The sequence below is a fragment of the Mauremys mutica genome, chromosome 17 (assembly GCF_020497125.1).
Source record: "Mauremys mutica isolate MM-2020 ecotype Southern chromosome 17, ASM2049712v1, whole genome shotgun sequence".
In the NCBI taxonomy this organism is placed as follows: domain Eukaryota; kingdom Metazoa; phylum Chordata; order Testudines; family Geoemydidae; genus Mauremys; species Mauremys mutica.
Window position 1 is genome coordinate 21,517,052 of NC_059088.1, and position 25,950 is coordinate 21,543,001.

Below are 25,950 nucleotides of genomic sequence, written 5' to 3' on the forward strand. Positions count from 1 at the left end.
AGCACTCCTCCATGTACTTGGCTTGTGGGTACACGCATTCCAAATCGCTCACTCGGTGGTGGGCAGCAGGAATTGTTGTAGCAATGGTACATCTACAAAGCTTTTATTGGAAATAAAGTGCTTGCACATTCCTGCAAGGCCAGTTTTAAACTGCCAGAAGGGACGGACAACTGTGACCCTCTAGGCTGACCTCCTGTCTAGCACAGGCCAGAGAACTTTCTCGAAATAATGCCTGAAACCTACAGCGTACAAGTGCCCTCCCTCCCAGCGCCGTAAGTCCCATTCATTGTATTTCACTCATTTCTGTTTTCCCCCGTTGTTATCACAACAAAGGGCTGGCAGGTGAATTCTGCATCAGGGCCAGTAAATTTACAACGCAATTTTGTTTGCAAAAACCTGGCAATTGCTCCAGGGCAAAAGCCCATTCATCTGGGCCAAGTAATTTTTCCTGCTGAGGGAATAAAACGCAACTAATCTCCCTGCATGAGAGGATTTGCCTGCGCCCATTTTTCTTGCAAGGGCGGGGGGAGGGAGCTCCAGCTCCAGCTCCAGCTCCAACGAGAGGCCTCCCGCCCCCTGGCCGGGGACGAAGTTGTCCTTCTGTAGTCCCTTGGGAAGGCGCGATGAAACTACAACTCCCAGCGGCCCTTGCGGCCGACCTTTTAAGATGGGCGCCGGTGATTGGCTGGAGGCTGGGCCAGTGCGAGGGTGGCTTGTTGGCTGGGCCTAGCCCGGCCGGTGTCTCGGAGGGAGGCAAGATGGTGCTGGAGAGCACTATGGTCTGGTGAGCGGCGGGGGCCGGGCCGGGCCGGGCCGGGGCGGCGCGGGACGCTGGGGCGGGGGCCGAGAAGGGCGAGGTCGGGCCGGGACCCCGGTGAGGAGCCGAGGATAGGCCGGGCCAGGGCCCGGGGACTTGGGACCGGGCCCCCGCGGGGTTTCCCTGAGTCATCCCGGCTCCTGCTCCGCTGTCCAGGCCCGGCCGGGGGCGCTGTCGGGGTGGGGCTGGGCTGAGGGGGAGCAGGGTCAGGCGAGGGGGTTGGGGGGAGTGGGGCTGTCAGGGGGGTGGGACTGAGGGGGAGCAGGGTCAGGCGGGGGGGTTGGGGGCGCTATGGGGGAGCAGGGTCAGGCAAGGGGGCTGGGCTGAGGGGGAGGGGGAGCAGGGTCAGGCCGGGGGACTCACTGGGGGTAGAGTGGATCAGGGCTGGGGGGGAAGCGGGGTGGGGCAGGGTTGAGGGGGAGCAGGATCAGGTGGGGGGGGGTTGGGGGGAGTGGGGCTGTCGAGGGGGGCTGGGCTGAGGGGGAGCAGGGTCAGGCGGGGGGGGTTGGGGGGGAGTGGGGCTGTCAGGGTGGGGCTGGGCTGAGGGGGAGCAGGGTCAGGCGGGGGGGTTGGGGGCGCTATGGGGGAGCAGGGTCAGGCGAGGGGGCTGGGGGGGAGTGGGGCTGGGCTGAGGGGGAGCAGGGTCAGGCGGGGGGGTTGGGGGGGAGTGGGGCTGTCATAGGGGCTGGGCTGAGGGGGAGCAGGGTCAGGCGGGGGGGTTGGGGGCGCTATGGGGGAGCAGGGTCAGGCAAGGGGGCTGGGGGGGGGAGTGGGGCTGTCAGGGTGGGGCTGGGCTGAGGGGGAGCAGGGTCAGGCCGGGGGACTCACTGGGGGTAGAGTGGATCAGGGCTGGGGGGGAAGCGGGGTGGGGCAGGGTTGAGGGGGAGCAGGATCAGGCGGGGGGGGGTTGGGGGGAGTGGGGCTGTCGGGGGGGCTGGGCTGAGGGGGAACAGGATCAGGCAGGGGGCTCACCTGGGGTGGAGCGGAGCAGGCCTGGAGGAGATGTGGAGTTGGGGGCTGGTTCAGCGCTGGCTATGGGGGGATGGGGGAGGGCAGTGGGCAGGTGAGGGGTGGAATATGCCCAGGTGGGGAGACTCCGGCAGGCAGGGCCAGGCTGGGGTGAGGAGAACTGCAGTGAGTGCAGGGCTGTCGGAGTAGACGATAGGGTTGAGCAGTGGGGTATGTGGCACTGGGTCAGGCTGGAGAGAATCTGGGGGGGGCAGGACTAAGTAGGGGTCACATACATTTAGGGTCCGGGGTGGAGGGCTAGCTGGGGGGCTGGAGGAGGGCAGGTGGGAGTCTGTGCAGGAGAAGTGGAATATCTCTAGGCTGGGGTGACTCTCAGGCAGGGCCAGGGCGAGGCTGAGGGGAGGAGGAGGCCTGGGTGGGGTGGGGAAGAGGAGCAGGGATGGGAGGTGTCAAGGAAAGGGTTGGGGTTGAGTTGAGGGATGTGGTGCAGGGTCAGGCTGGAGAGGCTCCGTGGGGGAAGTGGGAGCAGGATCAGGGATGGGAGTCTGGCTCAGGAGATAGGGAAGAGGAGCAGGGCTGACTTGGTGGGGTTGGGGAGAATTAGGAGAGGGGAGGACAGGTAGGGGGGCTGGATTAGGATCAGGCGGGGGCGGGTGTGTGTGGAATAATCCCAAGCTGGGGAGATTTCAGTGGGGGGAAAATGCTGAGGTGAGAGGGAGTTGGGGAGGGCTGATGGCGGAAAGCGGGTCTGGAGCAGGGCTGGGTTAAAGTCATGCAGGGGATGAGTGAAGAAGGACCCAGCTGGGGAGATTTCTGGGAGTGGGAGATGAGTGGCAGGTTGGGAGCAGGGATATGGAAGAGGTAGAGGCCATCCCAGTTCTGGGCCGGGGATGGGGTAGAAGAAGGTGAACGGGGAGCATCAGTACAAGGTTGTGGGGGGAAGTGGGATCTGTTGGGTGACTGAGTTCTAGGTTGCACTGGGGGGCACAATTACTGCCCTGTGAGGAGGGGCACAGTAATAGAGTGAGGGGATCAGGGCGTGATCACAAGGTGGTGGGAATCGCTGTCCTTTTCTGGGTTGATGAGGGGCTGGGCTGGCTGTCCCTTCCAGGCTGGAAGGTGGTTTGGAGCTGAGGTAAGGGCAGGGAGAGTTGTTAGCTTGGATGTAGGGCTGGGCTGGGTGGGCTATGGAGATGGCCGTTGTTTGGATTGGAGCTTCTCCTTGGCTATGGAGAGCTTTAGTCTAGTGGGCAGTTGGTGATAGTCTGGGCCAGGAGATTCAGAGGCAGCCTGTGCTGGGATGTGGTGACATTAGGGTCAGGTGGAATAAGGCAAATATTTGACATTGGTGGGGGAGGGCTTGATCCTGTGGAGAAGCTGCAGGGCAGAGTGGGCAGTGTGTGGTGGGCAGACTCTGGGGGATGGGGAGGGGTGGACTCTGGGAGGATCAGTTGGGACTGAGAAGTGGGAGCATATGACATAGCTGAACTTGAATCCACTTCACACTGCATCAACAAAGCTATCGAGGGCTTTCTCTGTGTTAACTCCCCTCTAGCCCGGTGTGGATTCAACCCCCTGCCTTCCTCCCTGTCCACCCCCCACATGTTATCTCATAGCACAAGCAAGGCTGGTTAGAGTTTGATGTGGCCCAGAGTAACTTGTTACAAGAGCAGACAATAGAGACTGTTCACGTTTTACAGTGTCTGACCTCTCTCTCCCCCCGCCCCCTTTCACCTCCCCTGCAAGAGCTGGAGAGTATAAATAACCTTTTAGCCCCGCAGCTCACGCACCCTTCTCCCTTCCCATGCTTTCAGTGACTGGTGTGTATAGGTGGGTTAATGCAGGGCTGGCATGAAATCCTGGGCAGCTGCAATCCAACTGTATTAGTGTTGCACTGTTGCTTATGCAAAGTAAAATGGTGGTGTCAGTTTTGGCTTCTACATTACCAAGCTGATAGCTAGAGCTAAAACCAGGCATAGGAAATAAGTTTATACTTCAGAGATGCATAAAAAAATCACTAAACTTACTATTAAACATACTATTGTTTGGTGCACAATAAAGATCCTGGCTACTACAATACCTCAGACCCATTAGTTGCTGTAGTCTAATTACCAAATGTAACAATAGCAGAGATTCATAAGATGCACAAAACTTCCATTGTGAGTTGTATCTGGTAACTAAATAGCTCTTCAGTTAGTTGAATAGAGACATCACAGTAACTGTGTCAGATTCAAATAAGAGACAGTGTCAGGTTAATTATTGTTCTCTTGCAGCTGTTGATGTCATGACTTTGGGGGAGTGAGTTCTGAAATTGGAGTATAAAATCCCAGATCTAGTGAGCCCAGTCCATTGCATGGTCACTTTCACCAGTGCAGAATGGGTGCAGCAGGCTACCATTCTAGTCTGGCAGTATATTTACCCTCATTCTTACACTAGGTTCACATGGTGACTGTCATAGAATATCAGGGTTGGAAGGGACCTCAGGAGGTCATTTAGTCCAACCCCTTGCTCAAAGCAGGATTGATTTTTGCCCCAGATCCCTAAATGCCCCCCTCAAGGATTGAACTCACAACCCTGGGTTTAGCGGGCCAGTGCTCAAAGCACTGAGCTATCCCTCCCCCACAAGGTGCAGGGTAAGAAGTGCTGGGCCATGGGTGTGCGTGTAGTGGGTTAGACCTGGGCACTGGGATTCATGAGTCCTGGTTTCTGGCCCACGTCATGCCACTGGTACTGTGTCACGTAAAATAAGAGTACAGTATTATTAACTTGCTTCTCAGGGTTGTTGTGATAATTAATGTTAGCAAAGCACTTTGAAATCCATATGCCATGTACTATTTCTTATTACACGCATCCCCTTCCATTCATTGTGCGTCAGTGAATGGCTGCTTTTCGTAGTAACGAATATTTGTGTTCAGCAGCGCACAATGTGACAGGGTTTTGCATTTTCATACAGACTGATGCCTCCTGGCATGAGAAAGTGGCTTTGGGTGCTACAGCCAGGAGAGCAAGGATTAAAACTGGCTCCTGGGCTGTGACATTCTGTATGTGAAAGGTTTAAAATTGCCCAGGCACAAAACTACCGCGTAGTTGCTTCTGTCTGCTGAGCTCATTGCACACACCAGGGGCTCCTTGCTTCCCTCCGTTTGCCCCACAAGCTGTTTGTGTGCCTTATTTCAGGAACTCTCTGCCACCCCTCATTGCCCCATGGCAGGGGCTCTATGTGCCCTCCATTATTTCTTCTGTCTGGGAGTTATGTCGTCCAGGGGCTCAGCATTTTAAACTCTATTGGGAAGAAGGGAAGAGCTGAGATGTGGGTGGCATGGAAGGCATCAGTGGCCCCATCAACTAGTTCTTTGATCTGTAGATCAAAGCTGGTTGAAGCTGGTAACTCTGCTAACTAGATGCCTGGGACTCCCCCTTCCCAGTTTTGTTTTTCACCAAAATCCAGAGGGTTCTGCCCATTAATGCCTAGACTGAACATTTGCTGACATTTTTAGAATGGATCGGCTCTGGCATTCCAAAGTTATCATGTTATTGACAGACATGCCATCAAGTTGAGTGTGGAGCAGTGGTCACCAACTGGTAGATCCCGGAGCCTCTGACAGTCGATCGCGATCTCTGTCTGCTAAAAGTCTGGCGGGGCTAAGGCAGGCTCGCTGCCTGCCCTGATCCCGCGCTGCTGAGTCCTGGAAGGGGAGCAGGATCAGGGGGTCTCCACACACTGCTCCTACCTGCAGCTCCCTTTGTTTGGGAACAGGGAACTGCGGCCAATGGGAGCTGCAGGGGGAGTGCCTGGGTACAGTGTGTGGAGCCACGTGCCTCCCCGCTCCGCCAGGGCTGTAGGGATGGCAGCTTCCGGGAGCGGTGTGGGGCTGGAGCAGGCAGGGAGCCTGCCTTAGCCCTGCTGTGCCGCAGACCGGGAGCCACCTGAGGTAAGCGCCACTGGCAGGAGCCCACACCCCAGCCCTGCGCCCCCTCCTGAACCCCAACACTCTGCCCCAGCCCAGACCCCCCTCCTGCACCCAAACTCTCTCCCAGAACCTGCACCCCCTCCTGAACCCCAACACTCTGCCCCAGCCCAGACCTCCCTCCTGCACCCAAACTCCCTCCCAGAGCTTGCACCCCTCAACCCCTCCTGCACCCCTGCTCCAGGCTCAGCCCGGAACCCCCTCCCACACTCCGAACCCCTCAGCCCCAACCACCTGCCCCAGTCTGGTGAAAGTGAATGAGGGTGGGTGAGGGTGGGAGGGAGGGGGGGAATGGAGTGAGTGGGGGGGGTGCTCGGGGAAGGGGCTCGGTAGATCCTGGGTTGCATTTAAATTCAAAAAGTGATCTTGTGCGGAAAAAGGTTGGAGACCACTGGCAGAGAGCCTCTCTTTGTTCAGCCAGTCGCAGTATTAATGAAAGCACTATCGCAGGCAAGCCATCAGTGTCGATGATGTGCTAGCTTGCATGGAATGGGTCAGCCGGCTAGTGGGTGGAGTGTGAATCCAACTTACCTGGTCAGTGTAGCTAACAGGTCACAACTGCAATGTAACCGCTCCTGTTAACTGAGGGGGAGCTGGGATGTTAATCTCTCTCTGTTGGGAACAGAAGTGAAACCACAAAGCTGGTAATTCCCTGCTTGATAATACCAGGCACATGTTTAGCACCTTTCACCCAAAGAGCTGCATGCACTTTGCAAAGAGCAAGTGAGAATTAGCTCCATTTTACACAGGGGGTGGGAATTGAAGCGCAGGGGGTGGCTCACCCATAGCTCGCCTGGTGAGTTAGTGGCAGTGGCCAGAATAGAGCTCGGAAGCCCTGCTTCCCCGTCTCCGCTTTTAACCACGAGACATCACGGTATCCCAAACAGTCAAATCTGTATAATGGGGGTGCTTGAACTCTGGGACACAGCCCTGGTGACAGCTTGCCAGGAGCCTGGCCTGCATCAAAATGGTTCATTAGCGCCTGGGGCTGAGACACACCAGACAACAGTTCTAGTCCCAGCTCTCATTGACTGTGTGTGACCTTGGGGAAGTCTCCCCTGTCTGTGCCTCAGTTTCCCTCTCTGTAAAACGAGGGCATGGATAGTTGTTCCAAAGCACTTTGGAAGCTACAACTATAGCGGTGCTAAGTTGCTATAATATCAAAAAGCTGTAGGCTACTTCTTAAAATGTCAAATAAATGCTCATAACCCTAAGAGATGCTTGCGTGTATGTACTGATAGGAACATGGGTATTGCCCCATCAGATTGGTCCAGCTGTTCTTTATCCTGTCTCCAGCCATGGCTAATACTGCTGATGGATGAAGAGAAATTTCTTGTTCTTTGTGTTCACCTGCAAATCTTAGAACATGCAGCTGATGTTGAATGCTCTTCAGCTGGCAGTTACAGGGAGGGGGTGCTGCATGCCCAGTTTTAGGACTTATGGACTGGACTGTAGGCTCTGAGTCTGTCCCATAGGCCCAAAGGACAGGCCTCTGCATTGTTCTACTATAACCAGGGCTTTAAAATGGATTGGTTCTTGCGTCTGAATTTCAAGATTCTCTCTCTCTCTCTCTCTCTCTGCCTTAAGAAGTGACAAGGACGAGGAGAGGAGACATGTATGCTGTTAGCTGGCTGACCACAGAGCTAGGATCCTGAGGCTTCATTTTCATGAACCAGCTTAGGGTGAAAACCAGACGAGCCCGTTTTTCAGTTCTGACCTTATCTGATTCTGTATTGCAGTGTCGACAACAGTGAGTACATGAGAAATGGAGACTTTTTACCTACTCGCCTGCAAGCCCAGCAAGATGCTGTCAACATTGTGTGCCACTCGAAAACCCGTAGCAACCCAGAGAACAACGTGGGGCTCATTACCTTAGCTAAGTACGTCTGTAGAGTTTTCCCCCTCCTAGAAATCAAAATGTCTCCTGCTCTCCCACCCAGGTGATGGGTGTGGTCTCTAGTGTGTAGTATTTCCCAGCCAGTGAGTTGCAACCCCCATGTGGGTAAAGGGGTCATGAAAGGCAGTGCGGGGGATAAGGAAGGGGATTATAATACAATCTACAACAGAGATCCCGCTCCCTGCACGCTTTGATCCTGCAAGGTTAAGTATTCTGCCAGCCTCTCAAAAAACCCAAATTACATAGGCTTATCAATGATGCAGTTCTGACTCTTTTATAGTAAATGTAAGGGAGTTAGAAACATTTTTGACCTCGCATGAGGGGTTGCCAACCTGAAAAGGCTGAGAAACACTGATCTAGTGTATCGAGCACAGATCTAGGAATAACTGGCTTCTGCTGTTTTCCCCATGTGAATGTGGGAGACCCCGTGCCTCAGTTTCCCCACCTGTAGAAGGATACGACCTTACAAGGGGTATTGGGAGGGTTGATTAATGGTTTGAAAGGACTTTGTATAACAATGCAACCATTTATATTGTTCTAGTAACTGTGAAGTGTTGACCACGCTTACCCCAGACACGGGACGGATCCTTTCCAAATTACACACGGTGCAACCCAAAGGGAAAATTACCTTCTGTACAGGAATCCGAGTTGCTCATGTAAGTGACACCTTGTTCGTGACTTTTCTTAAAGGAGTTGTCGTCTTGCATTTCTAGAACCCCGCTCACCCTGAAGCATTCTGCTAACTGCTAGTGTGGCCTCCTAGGCAGAGCGCTGGACTGTGTCTCAGGGGACCTAGCTTCTATTTCTGGTTCTGCCATTGCCCTGCTGGGTGACCTTGAGTAATTCATGCCATCTCCGTGCCTCAGTTTCCCCATCTGTAAAATAGGGATGGTGATACTGACGACCTTCATAAAGCGCTTTGAGATCTATGGATGAAAAGTGCTAGATACGGGCTTGGTATTGTAATAACGTCTCATCATAGTTTAGGATACTAAATACCTTCATTTGAAAGTGCGAGGTGAATTTAGGCAAGTAGCGTGTAACTACCTGCGTTGGAACTGAGCCAGGTCATGGGATTTACCAGTCTGCTACCGTGTGAATAATTCTATTGAGACGTCGAGTGTGGGGAAATCAATGAGGCTGTTTGGTGAAGGGGTAGAAAGAGAACTATAAACTAGAGAGAATCTCAGTCTGTGGCGATAGCTTTTGATTTGCTACCAAATTGCGGGGTTACAGTTGCAATATATCTCATGTATGTGCAGCCAACTTAAGGGGGCCAAATTCCGGCAATTCACACCCACAAAGGAGAGGTGCCTTTGTTACCCGTAAACATCTGGAATAGGTCTCAAGGTTTAGTCACTCTCTTCTGTCCTGTTCTTTCGCTCTGTACTGGTATATGTGCTTCTCGTCTCATCCTCTGCTGCGTACATCTGGAAAGCCATTACTCATATCTGTTTAGAGGGGGAAGGATGGTCTTGTAGTTAAGGAAAAGAACTTGGAGGCCGACCTTCTGGTCTATTGCCAGCTCTGCCACAGATTTACTTATGTCTGCACAGCAAAGAAAAACCCACCGTTGGCCCCTGCCAGTTGGCTAGGGCTGCAGGGCTAGTTCATTGCTGTGTAGATTTCTGGGCTCAGGCCCAGCTCCGGGATCCTCCCGTACCACAGAGTCCTAGAGCCTGGGCTCGAGCCTGACCCCAGACATCAACATAGCAGTGAAACAGTCCCGCAGCCTGAGCCCCGCAAGCCTGAGTCGCCTGGCACGGGCTAGCCGCGAGTGTGGAGTTGCCGTGTAGACATTGAGTAAGTCACTTAATGGTGCTCTTTTGCCTCAGTTTCCTTGGGTGCGAAATAGGGATCGTAATACCTGCCTCACAAATGCAGCTAAACTAATGTTTGTTGTGCTGGGATCCTTTGATAGAGAAGTGGCATTATTAGTGCCAGTTCCTTTTAAAGCATGTTGTGGAAGCAGCAGACGCTTAAAAGCAGCTTATTACAATACAGCTTATATCATCTTGAAAATACTCCTCAGTCTAACGAATTTTATCATAGAATATCAGGGTTGGAAGGGACCTCAGGAGGTATCTAGTCCAACCCCCTGCTCAAAGCAGGACCAGTCCCCAACTAAATCATCCCAGCTAGGGCTTTGTCAAGCCTGACCTTAAAAACATCTAAGGAAGGAGATTCCACCACCTCCCTAGGTAACCCATTCCAGTGCTAATCTTGCTTCATAAAAGTGCCTCCTGGTATCTAGCTTAGGTTCAGCCTGTTGTTCCGAAGTGTGTGTATAATATCCCATTTTTTCCATCCCACGCAACTCCTCTCCCTCCTGGGCATTTCCATTTTCTTGATACATCAGTCACCATCAGCTTCCTTTTGAGGATTAAAAAGACTGCGATCGTTCAGCTTGGAAAAGAGATGACTGTGGGCAAATATGATAGAGGTCTATAAAATCAAGAACGGGGTGGACAAAGTGAATAGGGAAGTGTTACTTATCCCTTCACATAACACAAGAACTAGGGGTCACCCAGGGAAATTAATAGGCAGCAGGTTTAAAACAAACCAAAGGAAGTACTTTTTCACCCAATGCACAGTCAACCTGTGGAATTCGTTGCCGGGGATGTTGTTAAGGCCAAAAGTATAAGTGGGCTCAAAAAAGAATTGGATACATTCATGGAGGATAGGTCCATCAATGGCTATTAGCCAAGATGGTCATGGATGCAACCCCATGCTCTGGGTGTCCCTAACCTCTGACTGCCTGATGCTGAGACTGGACGTTGGGGTGGATCACTCAATAATGGCCCTGTTCTATTCATTCCCTCTGAAGCAGCTGGCACTGGCCATTGTTGGAAGACAGGATACTGGGCTAGATGGACCACTGGTCTTACCCAGTATGGCTGTTCTTATGTTCACCTTGGATGACAACTCTTATTTTCCAGTTGGCTTTGAAACATCGTCAAGGCAAGAATCACAAGATGCGCATCATTGCCTTTGTTGGGAGCCCTGTGGAAGATAATGAGAAAGATGTGAGTAAAGCATGACCACTTAGATGCAAGTTCATGGGTATATTTAATCTGTGATGGTGAACCCTCAGGCCTGATTTACACTACAGACCTATATTGTATAACTGTCACTCTCACTCGGTATGAAAAATCCACGCCTCTGAGCGACGTAGTTACACCAACCTAACCCCCATGTAGACAGCGCTGTCTTGACAGGAGAGCCAGTGCAGCCTTTTAAATGTAGACGTGCCCTTAGTTTTCACAGCAATTTCTTTATCTAGGTGTTTATACTGCTCTCATCACCCTGATATCAAGTACCTAATAATTGCTGCTTTCTTGAAACTGGAACTGTTCAATGTCTTTCTGAACTGACTATGTTGGTCAGTCTTTGGGTATGTCTACACGATCGATTTATCGGGGATCGATATATCGCGTCTCATCTAGACGCAATATATCAATCCCCGAACGTGCTCCCGTCGACTCCGGAACTCCACCAAGGCGAGTGGCGGTAGCGGAGTCGACACAGGGAGCCGCGGCCGTTGATCCCACGCCATGAGGACGGGAGGTCAGTCGAAATAAGATATGTCGACTTCAGCTACGCTATTCCCGTAGCTGAAGTTGCGTATCTTACATCGTCCCCACCCCCTAGTGTAGACCAGGCCTTTATATCCAGCAAACATGGTTCTAAGAAATCTTAATGAGCATTGATATTACAGCAATCTCATTGCATCGGTATCAGGAACTGTAAGGCTCAAAGCTTATGTCCCAGTGAGACAACTGTTTAGCTGCTAAACCCTGCTACTAGAATGTGAGTTATTGAAAGGGAGGGAGTGGGTGGGGGTGAAAATGGAAAAGAAGGAATGATGCAAATAAACTCACTCGGCTCTCTCAGAGAAGGCCTAGTGCCTTAGCGTAACAGATCCTCTCTCAGGCAATACAAGTTTCTATCAAAATAGAGCCTCATTTAACCTATTTTATAAATAGGCTTGGAAGGATTCGATTTCTGTAGGTAAATGTCAGTAAACATTGATTTCACTGTACACATACAAACCTATGAAAAAATATTTCCATTGAAAAACGCTGCTTGAGAACTTCCTAGAGTTTGATTTAAGGATATTTACTTTGTATATTTTGATGTGATGTTGACAATTTGTGTTTTAACAGTTATAAATCTCTAACTTTTTGAATCTCAACGTCTTGTTGTGATTAAATAATTGTCTCACTGCCCCATAATTTCCCTGCAACTGTGAAAATTTAAATCTGCCCCCGGTAGGTGAGGGAATTTAAATCAGATCATGCTTAATGTCTGGTTGCAGTATTAAAAAAGCCTTCAAGCATCAAACAGTCAGAAATCTGAACTCTTAATTGTATTTGTCTGGATGGTTTTTTTTATTTAAAAAAAAAATCAGAATTTTAGATAGGTGCCTTTTTAATTAAATCAAAGTACATACAATGAAATCTCTCAAACATTTTACTGTACAGAAATAATCTCTTACTCTGAAGCTTGTATAGACTGTGGCACCTGTAAATTAGATGCTTTTATATCTGGCTTTGATGAACGAATCCCACACACTTTTATCTGCTTTCTGTTATGTGGAGATGTAGGAGCTGAAGAGGAGTGATGAAAGGCTAACACTCCTTTCTCTTTATTGCAGCTGGTGAAACTGGCAAAGCGCCTTAAAAAGGAGAAAGTAAATGTTGACATTATCAACTTTGGAGAAGAGGTGAGGCTTTTAAACTGATCTCCCAAGAGTCTTTGAAATACAAACTCTACCCAGGGGGTTACATCTGATTTTCAAACACTTGGCTCCTGTCTATCTGGGTACACCAGTGAAGAATACTATCACAATTCCCCCTATCTTAATCTCTTCAGCAAGGATTTTAAGGCTGATCTATTCAGACAACAGAAATCCTTCCATGAATGTTTTGCAGATTCCAAAGGAGACTCTCTTCTCAAATATTCCCCTGGTGTGTTTCCTACCCAAACATTTCACACTTCTGCTAGTGCTTCAGTGAAACTGACTCTAACTAAAAGTGAAATTGACTGGTCTAGACTCACCATCAGTGAAGGGCAAAAAGAAACCAATTTGGATTTTTAAAAATTCTTTGTTTCCATAAACGAAGGTATTGAAGAACATCCTTTCTTTTAATATTTTTTTAACTTCGTTTCTGCATGCTTTAGTCACCTGTCTTTTCACAGTGTTGGGGTTAAAATAGAAAGCCAGCTGTAATGCTGAGTTTCCTCCATCTTTATCAGTTTGTGGCACAAACCTTTGTATGTAAAACATACTTTACCTTTTGGATTTAAAACCCCAATCCATCCTTAGGAAGAAATCTCTAAGGCAGTGTGAAGTTACCATATCCCCTTGCAACCATGCATCAAAGACTTTAATTACTGTTCATTAAATATACTGTTAATGCTCCGGAACGCACCTCCATGAGTCGCAGGCTACATTAGTCAGTATCGGCTTCAGACTTCCTTGGGCAAAGGACTGTATTGTGGTGTAAGGCTAAGGAACAGTGGGGAGTGCTGGGAATACAAGTGTGGTTACATTTTGTCGGTCTGGCATTTAGTCCTGTGAGGTGACCCCTCTCCATCGAGGTAAGTGAATTCCTGGGTTATCTTGTCCTTGCTGGAAATGCCCCATATAGTTTCTCACCCCTATGCCTCCGAGTGGTGTTTCTGAGCTGCAACACTAGCTATGCAAGAATCTAATCACCACTTTAAAAGACTTTGGCGGTTGGTTTTAGAACCAAGCGGGTAATGATGTTCCAGGTGAGCAGGAAAAATAATAGGTTTGGTGGTTTTCCCTTCTCTTCCCCAGTAATCCCTACTCCACTTCCAGATCTCCAGGGACATACTTGCTTGGAGGGAGCAGCCTTCACAGGGTTCTGTGACTGTTCTTTCCTGATCGTTAGTGTGTGGGTGGCATTAGTGATGCCAGGGTGATACCCCAGCCAACCTTCTTTCCTAGGGGCAACCCGTACTCAGCGGAGAATGATGGTTTATTCCCTAAGCTGAGACAGCTGAATCCCAGAAACCTACCACAACCATTCCTAGCATAGCTGATGATCAAAATGCAAAGCAGAGTGGCCTGATGCCATATCACATTGAACTACTCTATCTGGATAGATACAGCAAAACCTCAGTGTAATATTGATTCTGGTGGAGGGCAAAAGTATGAAAATTAATGCTGTATTCAAGACATGAGGTGCCCATGTTAGAGGAGAAATAGGACCAAGTTTGTTCTGGTACAATCTCATCTCTAGTGTTGCTGGTACACCCTCAGGCTGACTGCCAGATAACACCCATAAGGTTCCTGATCTCCAGTGGGATCACACCACCATGAAAGGAAACTGCTGGCACTTCCTTTGAGCAGGACTCTAAAACACGAGCAAACTTAGGATGAATTGACTAGAGCAATGTTCTGGGCCAACTGTCCTCACTCTGCACAGGGACTTCCTGGGGGGAATTTTAATCAGTTACCCGCTGGAGGGGGCCCGTTATACAGATGGCCTCTTCCAGCTCTGAAACGTGGCGTGTCTCCATACCCCTGGTGCATACTGGTCACCGTTCTCTGTACTTCTGTATTTATAGACAAGTTCCCTTCCTGAACACCAGTTGGTAAGAGGACTTCAGGGTGATTACAGCTCATAGGGCAGCCCAGCATCGCCTCCTTTGAGCCAAGCCAACGGGAAGAAGTCAGCCTGCGTTCTAACCTCTCTCTTTCTCTCTCTCTTTCTCTCTCTCTCTCCCTCCCCCTCCCCTAGGAAGCCAACACAGACAAGCTGACTGCCTTCATTAACACCTTAAACGGCAAGGATGGGACTGGTTCCCACCTGGTGACTGTGCCCCCTGGCCCTAGCCTTGCCGATGCCCTCATCAGTTCCCCCATTTTGGCTGGGGAGGGCGGGGCCATGCTTGGCCTTGGCGCTAGCGACTTTGAGTTTGGAGTGGATCCCAGTGCGGACCCAGAACTGGCTCTGGTAAGAGATGATGGAACCAAGAATCGCTTTGAAGGAGCCGAACTGTTTGGGAACGTGCTGTTGCTTTGAGTTTACCCCATTGTCTGCTCCACAGGCGCTGCGTGTGTCCATGGAGGAGCAGAGGCAGCGGCAGGAGGAAGAGGCCAGGAGAGCTGCAGCTGCTTCTGCTGCTGAGGCAGGAATTACAGCCACTGGTGGGGATGGTAAGAAACCAGACGGGGGATCTAATCAGTCTTCAGTTGGAGGGGCAGGAGTGAGCAGAGTAAAGCAGCGAGTTCGATGCAACAGGGAGAGGGAGTCTGCTGATGCAGCCAGATCATTTGTACTGAGATCGTGTCTAGCCTCCAGTGCTAAGCCAGGCCCGGGTTGCATTTGGATGGGATGGACACCTACGCGCTGCAGGGGATTCATTAGGGAGGGGTGCACTTCCTTTCAACATGTTAATTCCTTCCATCCCCCCAGTGTGGTGTTCCCCTTCATCTGAGATCCCTGATCACATGCACTGGCTAGAGATCCCATGGCACTTTCCACTAGAATACTGTTAGCCCCGTCTCAGCCGAGTCCCTACTCGGGTATCTACAATCTGCCTTCCCTAAAACTGTCCCTGCACTTACAGTTGGATGCAGTATTTTTTCCTGCCCTGAACTGTTGCTCATTGTTGCTGTGCGCTTTGTGCAGCTGTCTCATCCCACCCCAGAAGTGGCTGCTCTTCAGTGGTGAGGAGGAATTCTTCTCTGAATATAGAATTTGTTGGGGAATTGCTCTAGGAACGTGTACTGTGTTTATCCCTGTGCTAGATTCGGACGATGCCTTATTGAAGATGACGATCACCCAGCAGGAGTTTGGTAGAGCTGGCCTGCCTGACCTTAGCAGCATGACAGAAGAGGAACAGATTGCTTATGCCATGCAGATGTCTCTGCAAGGGCCAGGTGAGTGGCTAGAATTTAGCACAGCTGTCTAATCCCTGAAGCCAAATCCTGTGCTGAGTGAGCTGTCCCAGTGACAGCAGCTGGTTCTCGACACCTGTGAACGTCTGACAGCGGTTGGGCACCCAGAAATTGAGATGCACAAAATGAGTGAGTGCTTGTCTGAGTGGACCTGAATTCCATGAATGTTCTACCTGTCTGGGGGCGAGGGGTGTCAGAACCTGCATGTCAGGCCTTCAAGCCTGAATCTCCTTTCTCAACCCTCACTATTCTGCCTTGAGGCTTCCTGCTGCATCCATCAGTATTATCCCAGGCACCTCTTGACTGATATGGTGTCTGTAGCAGGGAGCAGCAGATCAGTGGGGTGGGAATGATTTGCCATGTGCTGGGTAAGGCGAGGATGGAATGAAGCGCTGACAGACTCCTGACCTGAAGGCCTGCAATTGTGGAAGTCTGGTTTGTGAAACTCCTGGCCCATTAACTGCCACAGGCAAGTCGCCTTCAATATCTTTACGTACACACCCTGCTGACAACCCAGCATAAATACTATTGCTGTAAAGGTGATGGCAAATATTCAGTAGCCAAGACGTTTCTTTCCTCTCTTCAGAGTTCGCCCAAGCTGAATCGGGAGAAGTTGATAGCAGTGCAGCCATGGACACATCAGAACCTACCAAGGTGATGTGTCACTTCCCAGCCACCCTTTTCCCAGTCTCTCACATCCACTCTATGCAGAGTCCAAACTCCCCCTCTCCTTAGACTTGGTTAACATAACAGTTCAGTTCAAGCCTTGTCAGTAGGATTGGCTGCTACTGGGGTTCCTCCCTCAGGACTGCTCAGCTCGCACCCTAGGTCCCCCTTTCCCCACAGAGCCACTCCCATCTCCCTTATCAAGAGCTGCCAGGCTCAATGAGTTCCTGGAATCCACTTAAACCTTCCCTAGTATGCTCAGCACCTGCTTATGGGGTGGAGTGTTTCAAGTAAGCAGTGCTGGCCTGTTAGATCCCAGCATATCTTCCTCGATGGGGAGTGACTCTCTCTTCATGGATGTGCAGGAAGAAGATGATTACGACGTGATGCAGGATCCGGAGTTCCTACAGAGCGTGCTTGAAAACCTGCCTGGCGTCGACCCCAACAACGAGGCCATCCGCAACGCCATGGGTTCCTTGGCCTCGCAGGCCTCCAAGGAGAACAAGGACAAAAAGGAAGAGGAGAAGAAGTGATGGCACTGGGGTACTGGCCTCCCTGCCACTGACAAGCGATTGGGATAATCTCAGCCCTGCATGTTCCGGTCCATGTAACCTAATAACTTCAATTTACTTAATCACTGTTCTCCAGGTAGCAGCGGAGCGATCACAGGGTGAGGGTAGGAATTTTTTTTTTCTTGATGTAACAGTTAATAAAAACGTTAAATTTTTTTCCATCTCCCTTCTAAAGTAACTATAGAACCTGCTAATGGGTTTTGTTTAGAGGCACATAGGAATATTGGCAGGGGTGCACCTTGCCCAGTCTCCTGACTCCAGGCTAGAACAAGCTGCTTCAGAGCAGGGTGCAAGAATCCCTGCAGTGGTGGGGTGACCCTCCTCCAGGGAAAGCTGCCCCCTTAAGTCCATGAGGTTACAGAGCAGGAGAGGGCTTCACTTAAACCAGATTAGTTGGGTCCAAGTGAATTCCTTGCATCTCTTAGGCCTGGTTTAGAGAGAGCTTTTGTACTGATACAACTGTCAGTTAGGGGAATGCTTCTCTTTTTACTGATCTACCAGAACAGCCGCATGTCTGGACTTGGTTATATATATTGGGATAGAGGAGCCTTATACTGGGGTAGTGCATCCCCTTCCTGTGTGGGAATAGCTGTGTTTGTATGACGCACCCTTTGTACGGAGATATAACTGTACCCATGGTCATGGTGGGGGTGTTGTGCTGCTTTAACTATACCAGTACAACTTGTGTGTAGACAGGGCTTCTGCCATGGAAAGCTGCGTTGCATAGTTTGCAGCCCCTCTAGCATGCAGGTCCCCTAACTTAGAGCAGGAGGCCATGGTATCCTAAGCCGCCTTAAACTGAACTGAATCCAAATTCAACCTTCCAAGTAACATCCCCGGCTTGCTGATCTTAAATATATTCCCTTCTCAGCTTCGTGGTACATAGGGACCTTTGGGGAAAGGAAATAAACCCCTGAGAGCCTTCCCCACTATGCCCAGATCCTGCAACACTTAATCAGGTGTGTAACTTTACTCACAGGAGTAACCCCATTGACGCAAACAGGATTATCTGCCTATGGAAAAGTTATGCATCAATCTGATACCTTGGTGCTCCTAAGTGGAAGTTGGCAAGGTTCAGACGAGGGGTGGGGTGCAAATTGTTATCAGTGAGAGAAAGTGCCCAACAGAACGGAATCACTAGGATGGAGTAAATTCTCAGAGTCCTTCAATCAAGACTGGGATGTCTGTCTTGAGCAGGTCCTCCAGCTCAGCTCAGGTCATTGGGCTTCATGTAGGAATCGCCGGATTAAATTTTCTGCCCTGTGTTATGCGGGAGCTCAGACTAAATGACCACAATGCTGCTGTACATACGTAAGTGTTTGCTGGCAGGAGTGATGCTAGTGTGCTTCTCCTGGAGCCGTTCTCGTCTGTGCATTGGGGAAGGGGCAGAAGGAGAGGCCTTATTTTAACTGTAATTGTCTCTTTATTAAAAGCCATCACCCTTCTGGCAGGAGGCAGTTCCCTAGCTTTCAGCAAGGCCCAGAAGCACCTCAGCACGTAAGAACCCTACAAGCCTTCTCAGGAATCCCCTCCCATGGAATAGCAGGGTGGGAGTTGGGTATGTTAACAGAGCTCGGAAGGAAGCCTAAGTCTGCACCAGCAGATGGCCCTGCAGGTCAGGATGAGAACTGTGTTGGAAATTCCCTGGTCGGACTTCATCCAGCCATGTGAACTTGCCCACCAAAAATGTCGTCCGGCTGAGCCGTACCAGGTAGGTGCTTGTTGTTATATACAGGCCTAAACAGCTTGGACTGTCTCTGCAGCTGTGATGTTCTGGGGCTTTAAACCCATCCCTGAAGTGCAAATGGACGGCTGCACTTCCAAGTTAGCAGTTCCAAGAGGCAGTCTGGCACCATCTTGTTTCTATGGCCTTATCTGAGCTCTGCTTTCAGACCAGGCAGCCTCTGGGAAGCAGTGCAGAATACATGGGGCCTCCCTCGCTGTGGCTGTGGAGCAGTGAGGACACCAGTGCCCTGGCCTGTAGTCTTTAAAGGGCTGTAGGGCCCAGTGTACTTTATCTCCTCAACCCACCCATCCAAAATCCGTGCGCTACAACAGAACCCCCGTTTCCGCAGCTGCTGAGAACATACCCAAGTGATGACTCTCCTTGTCTCAAAGATTTAAAAGCCAAAGGCTCTGCTCAGGAACTCTTCGCCCCTGCGCAGCAAAGTGCTTGCTAGGAAGTATTATCAGCACAGGAAATTATCCACACGGAGACACAGGCTGTTTTGTGGTGCTCTTTATTGATCACTGTCAGTCATTAATATATCTTCCTCGTATCCCCACCGAGGGCTTCCTGTAGTACAGAAGGTGCTACGGAGGCACCAAACCCATGTGAATGACAACGTAATGAAGAATCTCTGCAGACTGGCTTTTGCTTCTGAGTTGATTAGTTCGATACATGGTGATGCTACGGGTAACTCGGCAACTTGTCACATCTCTGTATTTTATTGCTACTGATTATCTCGGGCAAAGCAGTGATACAGAATCCCACGCTCGTTAGTTGTCGGTTCTCCCCCGAAATATAGAACCCAAGGCTAGAAACTCCTAGACGTGTGCGTGGCCATCCCAGATGGATGCAGCTGGAATTAATACAGTAAGTCGGGACAGCTGGATTTGCAGTCTGGTGTTCCCTGCGTGAGCTGCGGGCTTGCTAAGCAGCCATGCTTATGTGATGCCTGGGGGAAGCTGCGGGGACACAAAATCGAGAGCTTTAGTAAGCAATAGCCCCCCTCTGCCCTGATGGGCCATAAATGGCTGATCGGCTCCGGCTACCTCTGCCCTTAGATATGCCTGAATAGCCAGTGGGCATGTCCCAGATTGTTCTGCCACCAAAGGGGGGGTGTCACTCATCATAATGTGATAGGCTGGTTTCATTTAGAGGCTGCTGTCACAGGGGTTTTGGTGTTTGCATAGTGATTAGCAAAGAAACAAGAGATGGAACATGGCAGGTGCCAGGTCGCCCCGCTACAGCTCTGACCAGCCTAGTTCTAGAGTGTCCAAGAGATGGGGGTTCCACCACCTCTTTCATGTGTCCCAATACATGATTGAGCTGAGAATCCTCTCCTAAGCCCGAGCTGCTGAGTAGGACTGTGCAGAGAGGCATTAAATGGGGCAGGTCTGAGCCGGACCACGCAATAACAGCCTTCGGCTGATTCCAGCAGAGCTTGCATTGGTTGCCATTCTTTTGCTGCTGTCAAATCAGCGCTTGTAGACGTGCATGTACAACACGGTAATGAGAACTCGTTATGCCTACACCTAGTTCTGCATCTGTGGCCAGGATCCCCCTTACAGGATATTTCAGTGTAACTAGGGGCCCAGGACTTGGTCAGGCAAACGCTGCAGCTCGCTGTGATGCGACTCCTATATTAACTTTTTGGGTCTAGCCGGCCAAATAGCTCTGGCAACTCCCCTTTTCGGGAAGATGGAGCCTGTGGCTAGCAGGGCCAGGATCAGTCTTCAGAGGCTGCTCATGCGTAGTCTGACCCAGTTCTGCAAGACCAATGTCCTGGCTGCAGACTTGGCTTTCCCATCCACCCCACGCTGGTTAACGTGCACAGCCATTTCCCTGGGGCCCGTTGAGCCTGAGATCGTGCTACTTACGTGCAAAGGCTGTGATCAAATACGTGGGTTTGTTGCTGCACAGCAGGGTGGTCAGGCTGCCCAGGGAGCCGGTCCCCATGCTCTGAACATCCGAGGTAATCCCCAGGGTGGCGTTTCTCTGCAGTGAGATCACAGACAGTTGAGTGGGAGGCTTTGCTACATCAGCCAAAGAATCTCGCCTTGGAAGGGTGTGATAGGGGATTTGGAGGGCTGGGCAGTCTAGTGGTTAGTGCACCTGACCAGCCCTTTGCCTGTCTGTCGGGCCGTAGAGGTACCTAGTTCCTGACCCTTAGCTTGGAATCTTCTGGCTTCCAGCTGCATGTGGGTGACAGCCCTTTGAGGGGGACAGTGCTAGAGGGACCTGGTCCCTCCCTCTTCATCAGGTCCCAGCCCAGTGCCTTGTGGGAAGCAACACCAGCAAGGCCCTCCCTGCAGAGCATCTAAGTCTGCTGCCCTGGGCCACTTCCGTTCAGTTTGGGGGCATGGCCACTATCCCAACACTCAATTGCTTAAGAAAAGTCCGGATGAGTAGGATCTGCTGGTTCTTATGAGGGGAAGGCTCTGCCTGGGGGCCTTATCCATGCTGTGGTCCCCTCTCGGGCTCAACCTTCTGCCCGGCTTCCTGGAGAAGGAGTCATCTTTCCTTCAGCCTGTCCCCCCCTTCTGAGCGCCTTTAACCTGCACTGGAGCATGCTCGGCAGGCCTGTAGGGGTGGGGCTACCCGGGCCTAGTATTGCCACCGTTCAGCCCCGTTCCGGCCCAGTGGGGTATTTTTCTAGCCTGTGCCGCAGGGCTGACATGTCTAAGCCTCAGCACCTGACTGCCTCGTGGCCGATCTGTGGAGCAATTCCTGGGCCGCTTTGGCATCACCCCTGGTTCTGGCAGGCAGTGGCTCCAGCTCCGCCGCCTCCCGCCACATGTAAGTGGAATTGCAATGGGCCCCTGTGCCCGAGAGCAGAGCTACCCAGGTTTGGGCCACTGGGCTCCTTTCCCTGAGCCAAGGGGCCCACGTGCTCTCGTTCCTACTCGGGGAGGGCTCCAGATCCCGGACTCCAGCCCTGTCCTGCTCGGCTGGCTGGAGAGCGGGATCTGGATGACTGTTAGCATTAGAACCGTGGAAAGGGTGGGTGTGTGGGAGAGAGAACCTGAAGCTTCAGAACTGGTGAGGCTCTGGTAGAGATCAGGGTGAGCCCTTAATGGGGGCCAGCCGCCTGCTGCAGGGGTCTCGCTTTTCTCCTGGAGTCCCTGGGGGGAGGCAGGATAGGGGGCTAGATGGACCTTGGGTCTGATCCAGCCTGGCCGTTTCTCACTGGAGAGGAGAAGGGGAATGATGGCTGCATTGGAGCTCCAGCCCCGGGCTCAGTGGAGGCCTCTGGTGAACAGATCAGGCTCGGCGGTGCCAGGGGATTGGGGAAACGCTTCTCTTGCAGGCCGGCCACCTTTGGCCTCTGCTCTTATCAGAGCCCCGCTGAGTAGGAGTGTCCCCCCACCGCACCCCCTCCAGAGGCCGGATGGATAAGGGGTCCGGTCCGACGGGGGGGAGGGTGTTAGGGGGCAGCTGCAGCATCTCTTGGGCGGTTATTTACCAATACAGCCTGGAAGTAGCTTTCCAGCTCCTGGCAGGATGGCAGCTGGTCGGAGGGTTCCATCTTCCGGGCCACGCACCCTTCTGGCTGCCCGTGATACACCATCAGGTGCTGGGAGGGGGGAAAGCGAGAGCACCCCACCGTGAAAGCCTGTCGTGGTAGCCTCTGGGCAGGGCTTCGCGGCTGGGGTGCTGCTAGGGTGGCGCAGTGGGGGAGGTTAAGTGTTTAATCCCACAGCGCTGGATCAAGCTGGGGACAGGCTGGTATCCTGTGTGCTTCCTCCCTGAGCCAGAGCACATGGGACTTTCCCTGCTGATCTGTGCTCATGGCAGGTGTTAGCCTGGCCCCGGTGCAGCCGAGAAGCGTAAGCATTGGGGAGGAGATGGCGATGGAGCCTGTCCTGCTGGCCTCCGCTGCGCCCATTGTCCGCGGCTGCTGTGGAGACTTACCACTGAGCAAGGACTGTGTTCATTAGACCCCCCTGGCATTCTGGATGGGAGGCAGCCAGTCCTAGCTGGGATCATTCTATTCTGCAGCCCGATCAGAGCTGGGACTTTCTCTCGCGCCTGGTTCCCAGCTCTCAAGTAGCATTGTTGCGGGCTGTTCGCCCTCCGCTGCGTCCCACCCCAGAGGTGGCTGCCTCTCAGTGGTAGTCCTGTGTAGGCCGTCAGCGAAGCAGAGGGGCCTTGGTGTGGAAGGGGCCCCTGCAATGCATGCTGGACATCCACATCTTCCCCAGCACCCCAAACCCACTGTACTCACGTTTCTCAGGTCGCAGGTTATCCCTGGCGCGACCCCCTGTTCTCCCAGCTCGCTGAGAGCCAGGAGCAGCGACGCTTCGTTCTGGACGTTCACCTGCGTAGGCAGGTAGCCGTAGGCATCTCGCTTGAGCAGGGCGAAGAGGGAGGGAAAGGGAAGGAAACTGGATTAGGGGGAACAGGGGGATGTGCCAGCCCCCACTGACTGGTCACCACGAGAAATTCCCGTTAGCCACCATTGCTCCCAGTCGCCCTCCCCTCCATGTTCTCCCCTGCTAGCCTGGAGCAAGCTGATCTGCTCAGCTAGGAACCCCCTAGCCCTCCCTCTCCTTTCAGATTTCCCTTCCTTCCTGCACAGGGAACCAGGCCCAACACATCCCTCCCCCGCATCCCCTCGCTGTACCTGGATGCAGGTAGCTCGCCCCAGATACGTCGCCACGAGGACCCCTACGATGCTGACGGTGAGGACCGCGACCGCCCCCACAGTCAGGATCACCAGCTTGCGGCTGGAGGGAGGAGGCCCCTGCATCTCCAGGCTGGAGTGGAAGGTCTGAGGAAGAGGGAGAGTGTTGGGCAGCAGGCTGCAGACCAGGGGTGCGCTGAGAAGGATCCCGTGGCCGGAGCGATCTGGTCCAAAAGGCTCACTCTGCAGCAGGCCGGATTCCCTGCTGCTGCCAGCCAACCTCGGCAGAGGCCGGACTTCACTCTTTCCTGGGCTGAAGAGCCCATTGCTGCCATGGCACCAGTTCAACATCCAGCCTAGTGTGGTGGCCCCGGGAAGCTGCTGCCACTCGGAGGCCCATGTGTGAAGTGAACATGGCAAGTCTCAGCCCAGCGCGGAACCACCCCAGGCAATTACCCCGTCTAGGCTGGGGGACTGGAGGGGCCATGACAGCTCCCTTCCCAGCTGGCTGTTGGAAGGGGGCAGGGGTCTTTAATGTCAAACCTACTTCTGCTTGTTGTGAGGTGTACTACAGTAGTGCCTAGAGCTGCGGCCCCGGCTCCCGTTGCGCTAGGTGCTGTACAAACAGAACAAAGAGATGGTCTCTGCCCCATTCATACTCTGCTCACCTCAACACCTATGAATGGGGGCTGATAATCCTGCCTGCTGGCGAGTGTGAGGCTAAGAGAAGGGGTGGTGGTAAAGTGCTGTGGAAATTCACTGTCCCTTTGTTTCTGGACAATTTCTCTCTCCTGTGTGAGGCCACGGCTCCTGTTTCCCTTGCAGCCGGCTCTTGTCGGCTGAGCTTCGTAGGATGTTTAAAGGAACCTAAACATGGCACTTGAGACTAATCTGATTTTCTCTGGAGCCAGAGTGGTCCCGCTGGGCTTCTAGCTGCCGAGAGGTGGGGCAACTGCGCCCCGGAGAGGGAGTCTGAACTTTGAGAGCACTTCTCAGCAAAACGTCAGCAGAGCCAGGGACAGAAGCCAAGATCTCTGGTCCCTGCTCTAACCACTAGATCTTGCTCTCCTCAGGCTACGAAGAGAACCCAGGAGTCCTGCCTCCAAGCCCCTGCGCTCATCCCTGGAGCACCATCTCCTCGAGCCAGGAGCAGAAGCCAAGCTTCCTGAGGCCTCGTTCTCTGCTCAAACCACTGGACCATACTCCCTTCCTTGGGCTAGGAATTGAACCCAGGAGTCCTAGCACCCTGTTTTGAGTGCTGGACAGCAGCCCCACCCAGAGTAACCCAGCTCCTCCGTAAGGCACAGGCCTTTGTTGGGAGGAGGATGCTGAAGGAACCCAGGGGCTGCTGTGGCAAAGGGAGAGGAGAGTGAAGCCGTCCTGGGCGTCTCTGCCATCAGCTTAACCGCAAGCTGGCTGGGCGCCTCGCTGCCCTAACCAAGGGGCGAAGGAGCCGCAGCCTGGGCTGGATGGAGCCGGGCACCCAGCATAGGCCCCTCCGTGTGGGGCTGGGGGACAAGCCTGCCTCTTGCTCCGAGTCTGTGGGCTCTGGTGCTTGGAGGGAGGTTCAGCGGTCGTCCCCCTCCTCTCCCGGTTTCCCATCACCCCCTGTATGTCCCTTCTCCAGCCGCTCTAACCTTTCACCCACCCTGGTCCTGACCCCTTTCTCCTGACTGCTCCCCCGCAGTGCTTGGGCATCTCCCATCCCCCTCAAATTTCTCTGCCCCCCGGGAGGGGGCTGGCACCTGTTTTCTGCTCCTCTTCCCCACCCAGCTGAGGGCACGTTGGTGCTGGGGCATGGGAGGGACCAGGCTTCCCAGGACCAAATGCAGCTGCAGCGGTAGCCCAGCCTGGCTGTTTTGGCGGCAGGAGGAGGAGGAGGAGAAGCGCCTTCTCCTGCCCTGGAGGGAACGTCTCTGCGACAGGGGCGTTCGTGCTCCATGGCCCACTCGGTCCCTGGCCTCTCCTTCCAGCTGCAGCTACCACCCCGCAGGTGCATTAGTGAGTTGGATGCCATATCCTAGGAGTTGGATTGAGCCCCTGTGCTCCCCAAACTCCTCTCCCCAAGGATCAGTCCGTCACCCCCCGCTCCAGCGCCTGATCCGTCACTTACGTATGGGGGGCTCTTCAGCTGCAGTCCAGCTGGCCAGGAATCAGGGCTCTTCTCTTCAGCGGACATTCCCCAGGAGCACCGGGGAACCAGGCGATCTAGACCCCTTCTCGCACTCAGCCGGCGGCGCCCGAGCTCCGGGTGTCTTATAGGGGCTGCAAAGCTGGGGGGTGGCCTTACTTGGGCTGTGCCTGTCCAATGGGATTGAGGCCTATAGCGGAGCCTCCCAGCTGTGCACCTGCCCCCTCTCCCCCCACTTCCTGCAGCCTGAGTTACCTCTTTGTCCTATTCTGCCTGCGTCCCCCACAATAGCCCCGAGCGCACAACCCGAAGCGGTTTCTGTCTGCAGCCGTGATCAGGACCTCGCAGGGCAGGATGGGGGGAGGGGGGCTGCAAGAATCCTCCCCCCTCCCTTAGCTCATGTTCTGCTTCTGGAACATGTTGTGCCAGGGGAAAAGAGTGGCCCAGCTTGTGCCTTAAACAACCCCCCAGGCCAGACCCTGTGCCCAGAGGGATTAACAGGCCAATGCTCAAACCACTGAGCTATCCCTCCCCCTGATCTGCCGGAGCCTGAGGGGTTTCACTAAAGGTCTAGAACCGCCCCTCTCGAAGTGACTCCTGAATGCGCCCACTCTAGAACACGCCGAGCTGTTCCTTGCGAGCGT

At 52.7% G+C, this 25,950-nt stretch overlaps 2 protein-coding genes across 4 annotated transcripts; one reads left to right on the forward strand and one right to left on the reverse strand.

The window, feature by feature from the left end:
- The first annotated feature begins 636 nt into the window (after positions 1-636).
- On the forward strand, positions 637-16,980 carry PSMD4 (proteasome 26S subunit ubiquitin receptor, non-ATPase 4). The gene is made up of 10 exons (XM_044990596.1): positions 637-784; positions 7,494-7,634; positions 8,193-8,307; positions 10,591-10,677; positions 12,309-12,377; positions 14,425-14,640; positions 14,735-14,843; positions 15,438-15,569; positions 16,174-16,241; positions 16,619-16,980. The coding sequence occupies exons 1-10, from the start codon at positions 759-761 to the stop codon at positions 16,784-16,786; spliced, it is 1,131 nt and encodes a 376-aa protein (XP_044846531.1). The 5' UTR covers positions 637-758; the 3' UTR covers positions 16,787-16,980.
- Positions 16,981-19,061: 2,081 nt separating this feature from the next.
- LOC123351440 lies at positions 19,062-25,638 on the reverse strand. Of its 3 annotated transcripts, XM_044990790.1 has the most exons (6): positions 25,289-25,638; positions 23,176-23,322; positions 22,777-22,899; positions 22,015-22,125; positions 20,429-20,546; positions 19,062-19,513 (listed from the first exon to the last, which is right to left on the reverse strand). In XM_044990790.1, exons 1-6 carry the CDS (start codon positions 25,352-25,354, stop codon positions 19,479-19,481), a joined length of 600 nt encoding a protein of 199 aa, XP_044846725.1. In that variant the 5' UTR covers positions 25,355-25,638; the 3' UTR covers positions 19,062-19,478. The 3 variants fall into 3 exon arrangements, with proteins under 3 accessions (XP_044846725.1, XP_044846723.1, XP_044846724.1); XM_044990788.1 differs by lacking the exon at positions 25,289-25,638 and having other exon boundaries at positions 23,176-23,587; XM_044990789.1 differs by lacking the exons at positions 22,015-22,125; positions 25,289-25,638 and having other exon boundaries at positions 23,176-23,587.
- Positions 25,639-25,950: the final 312 nt, after the last annotated feature.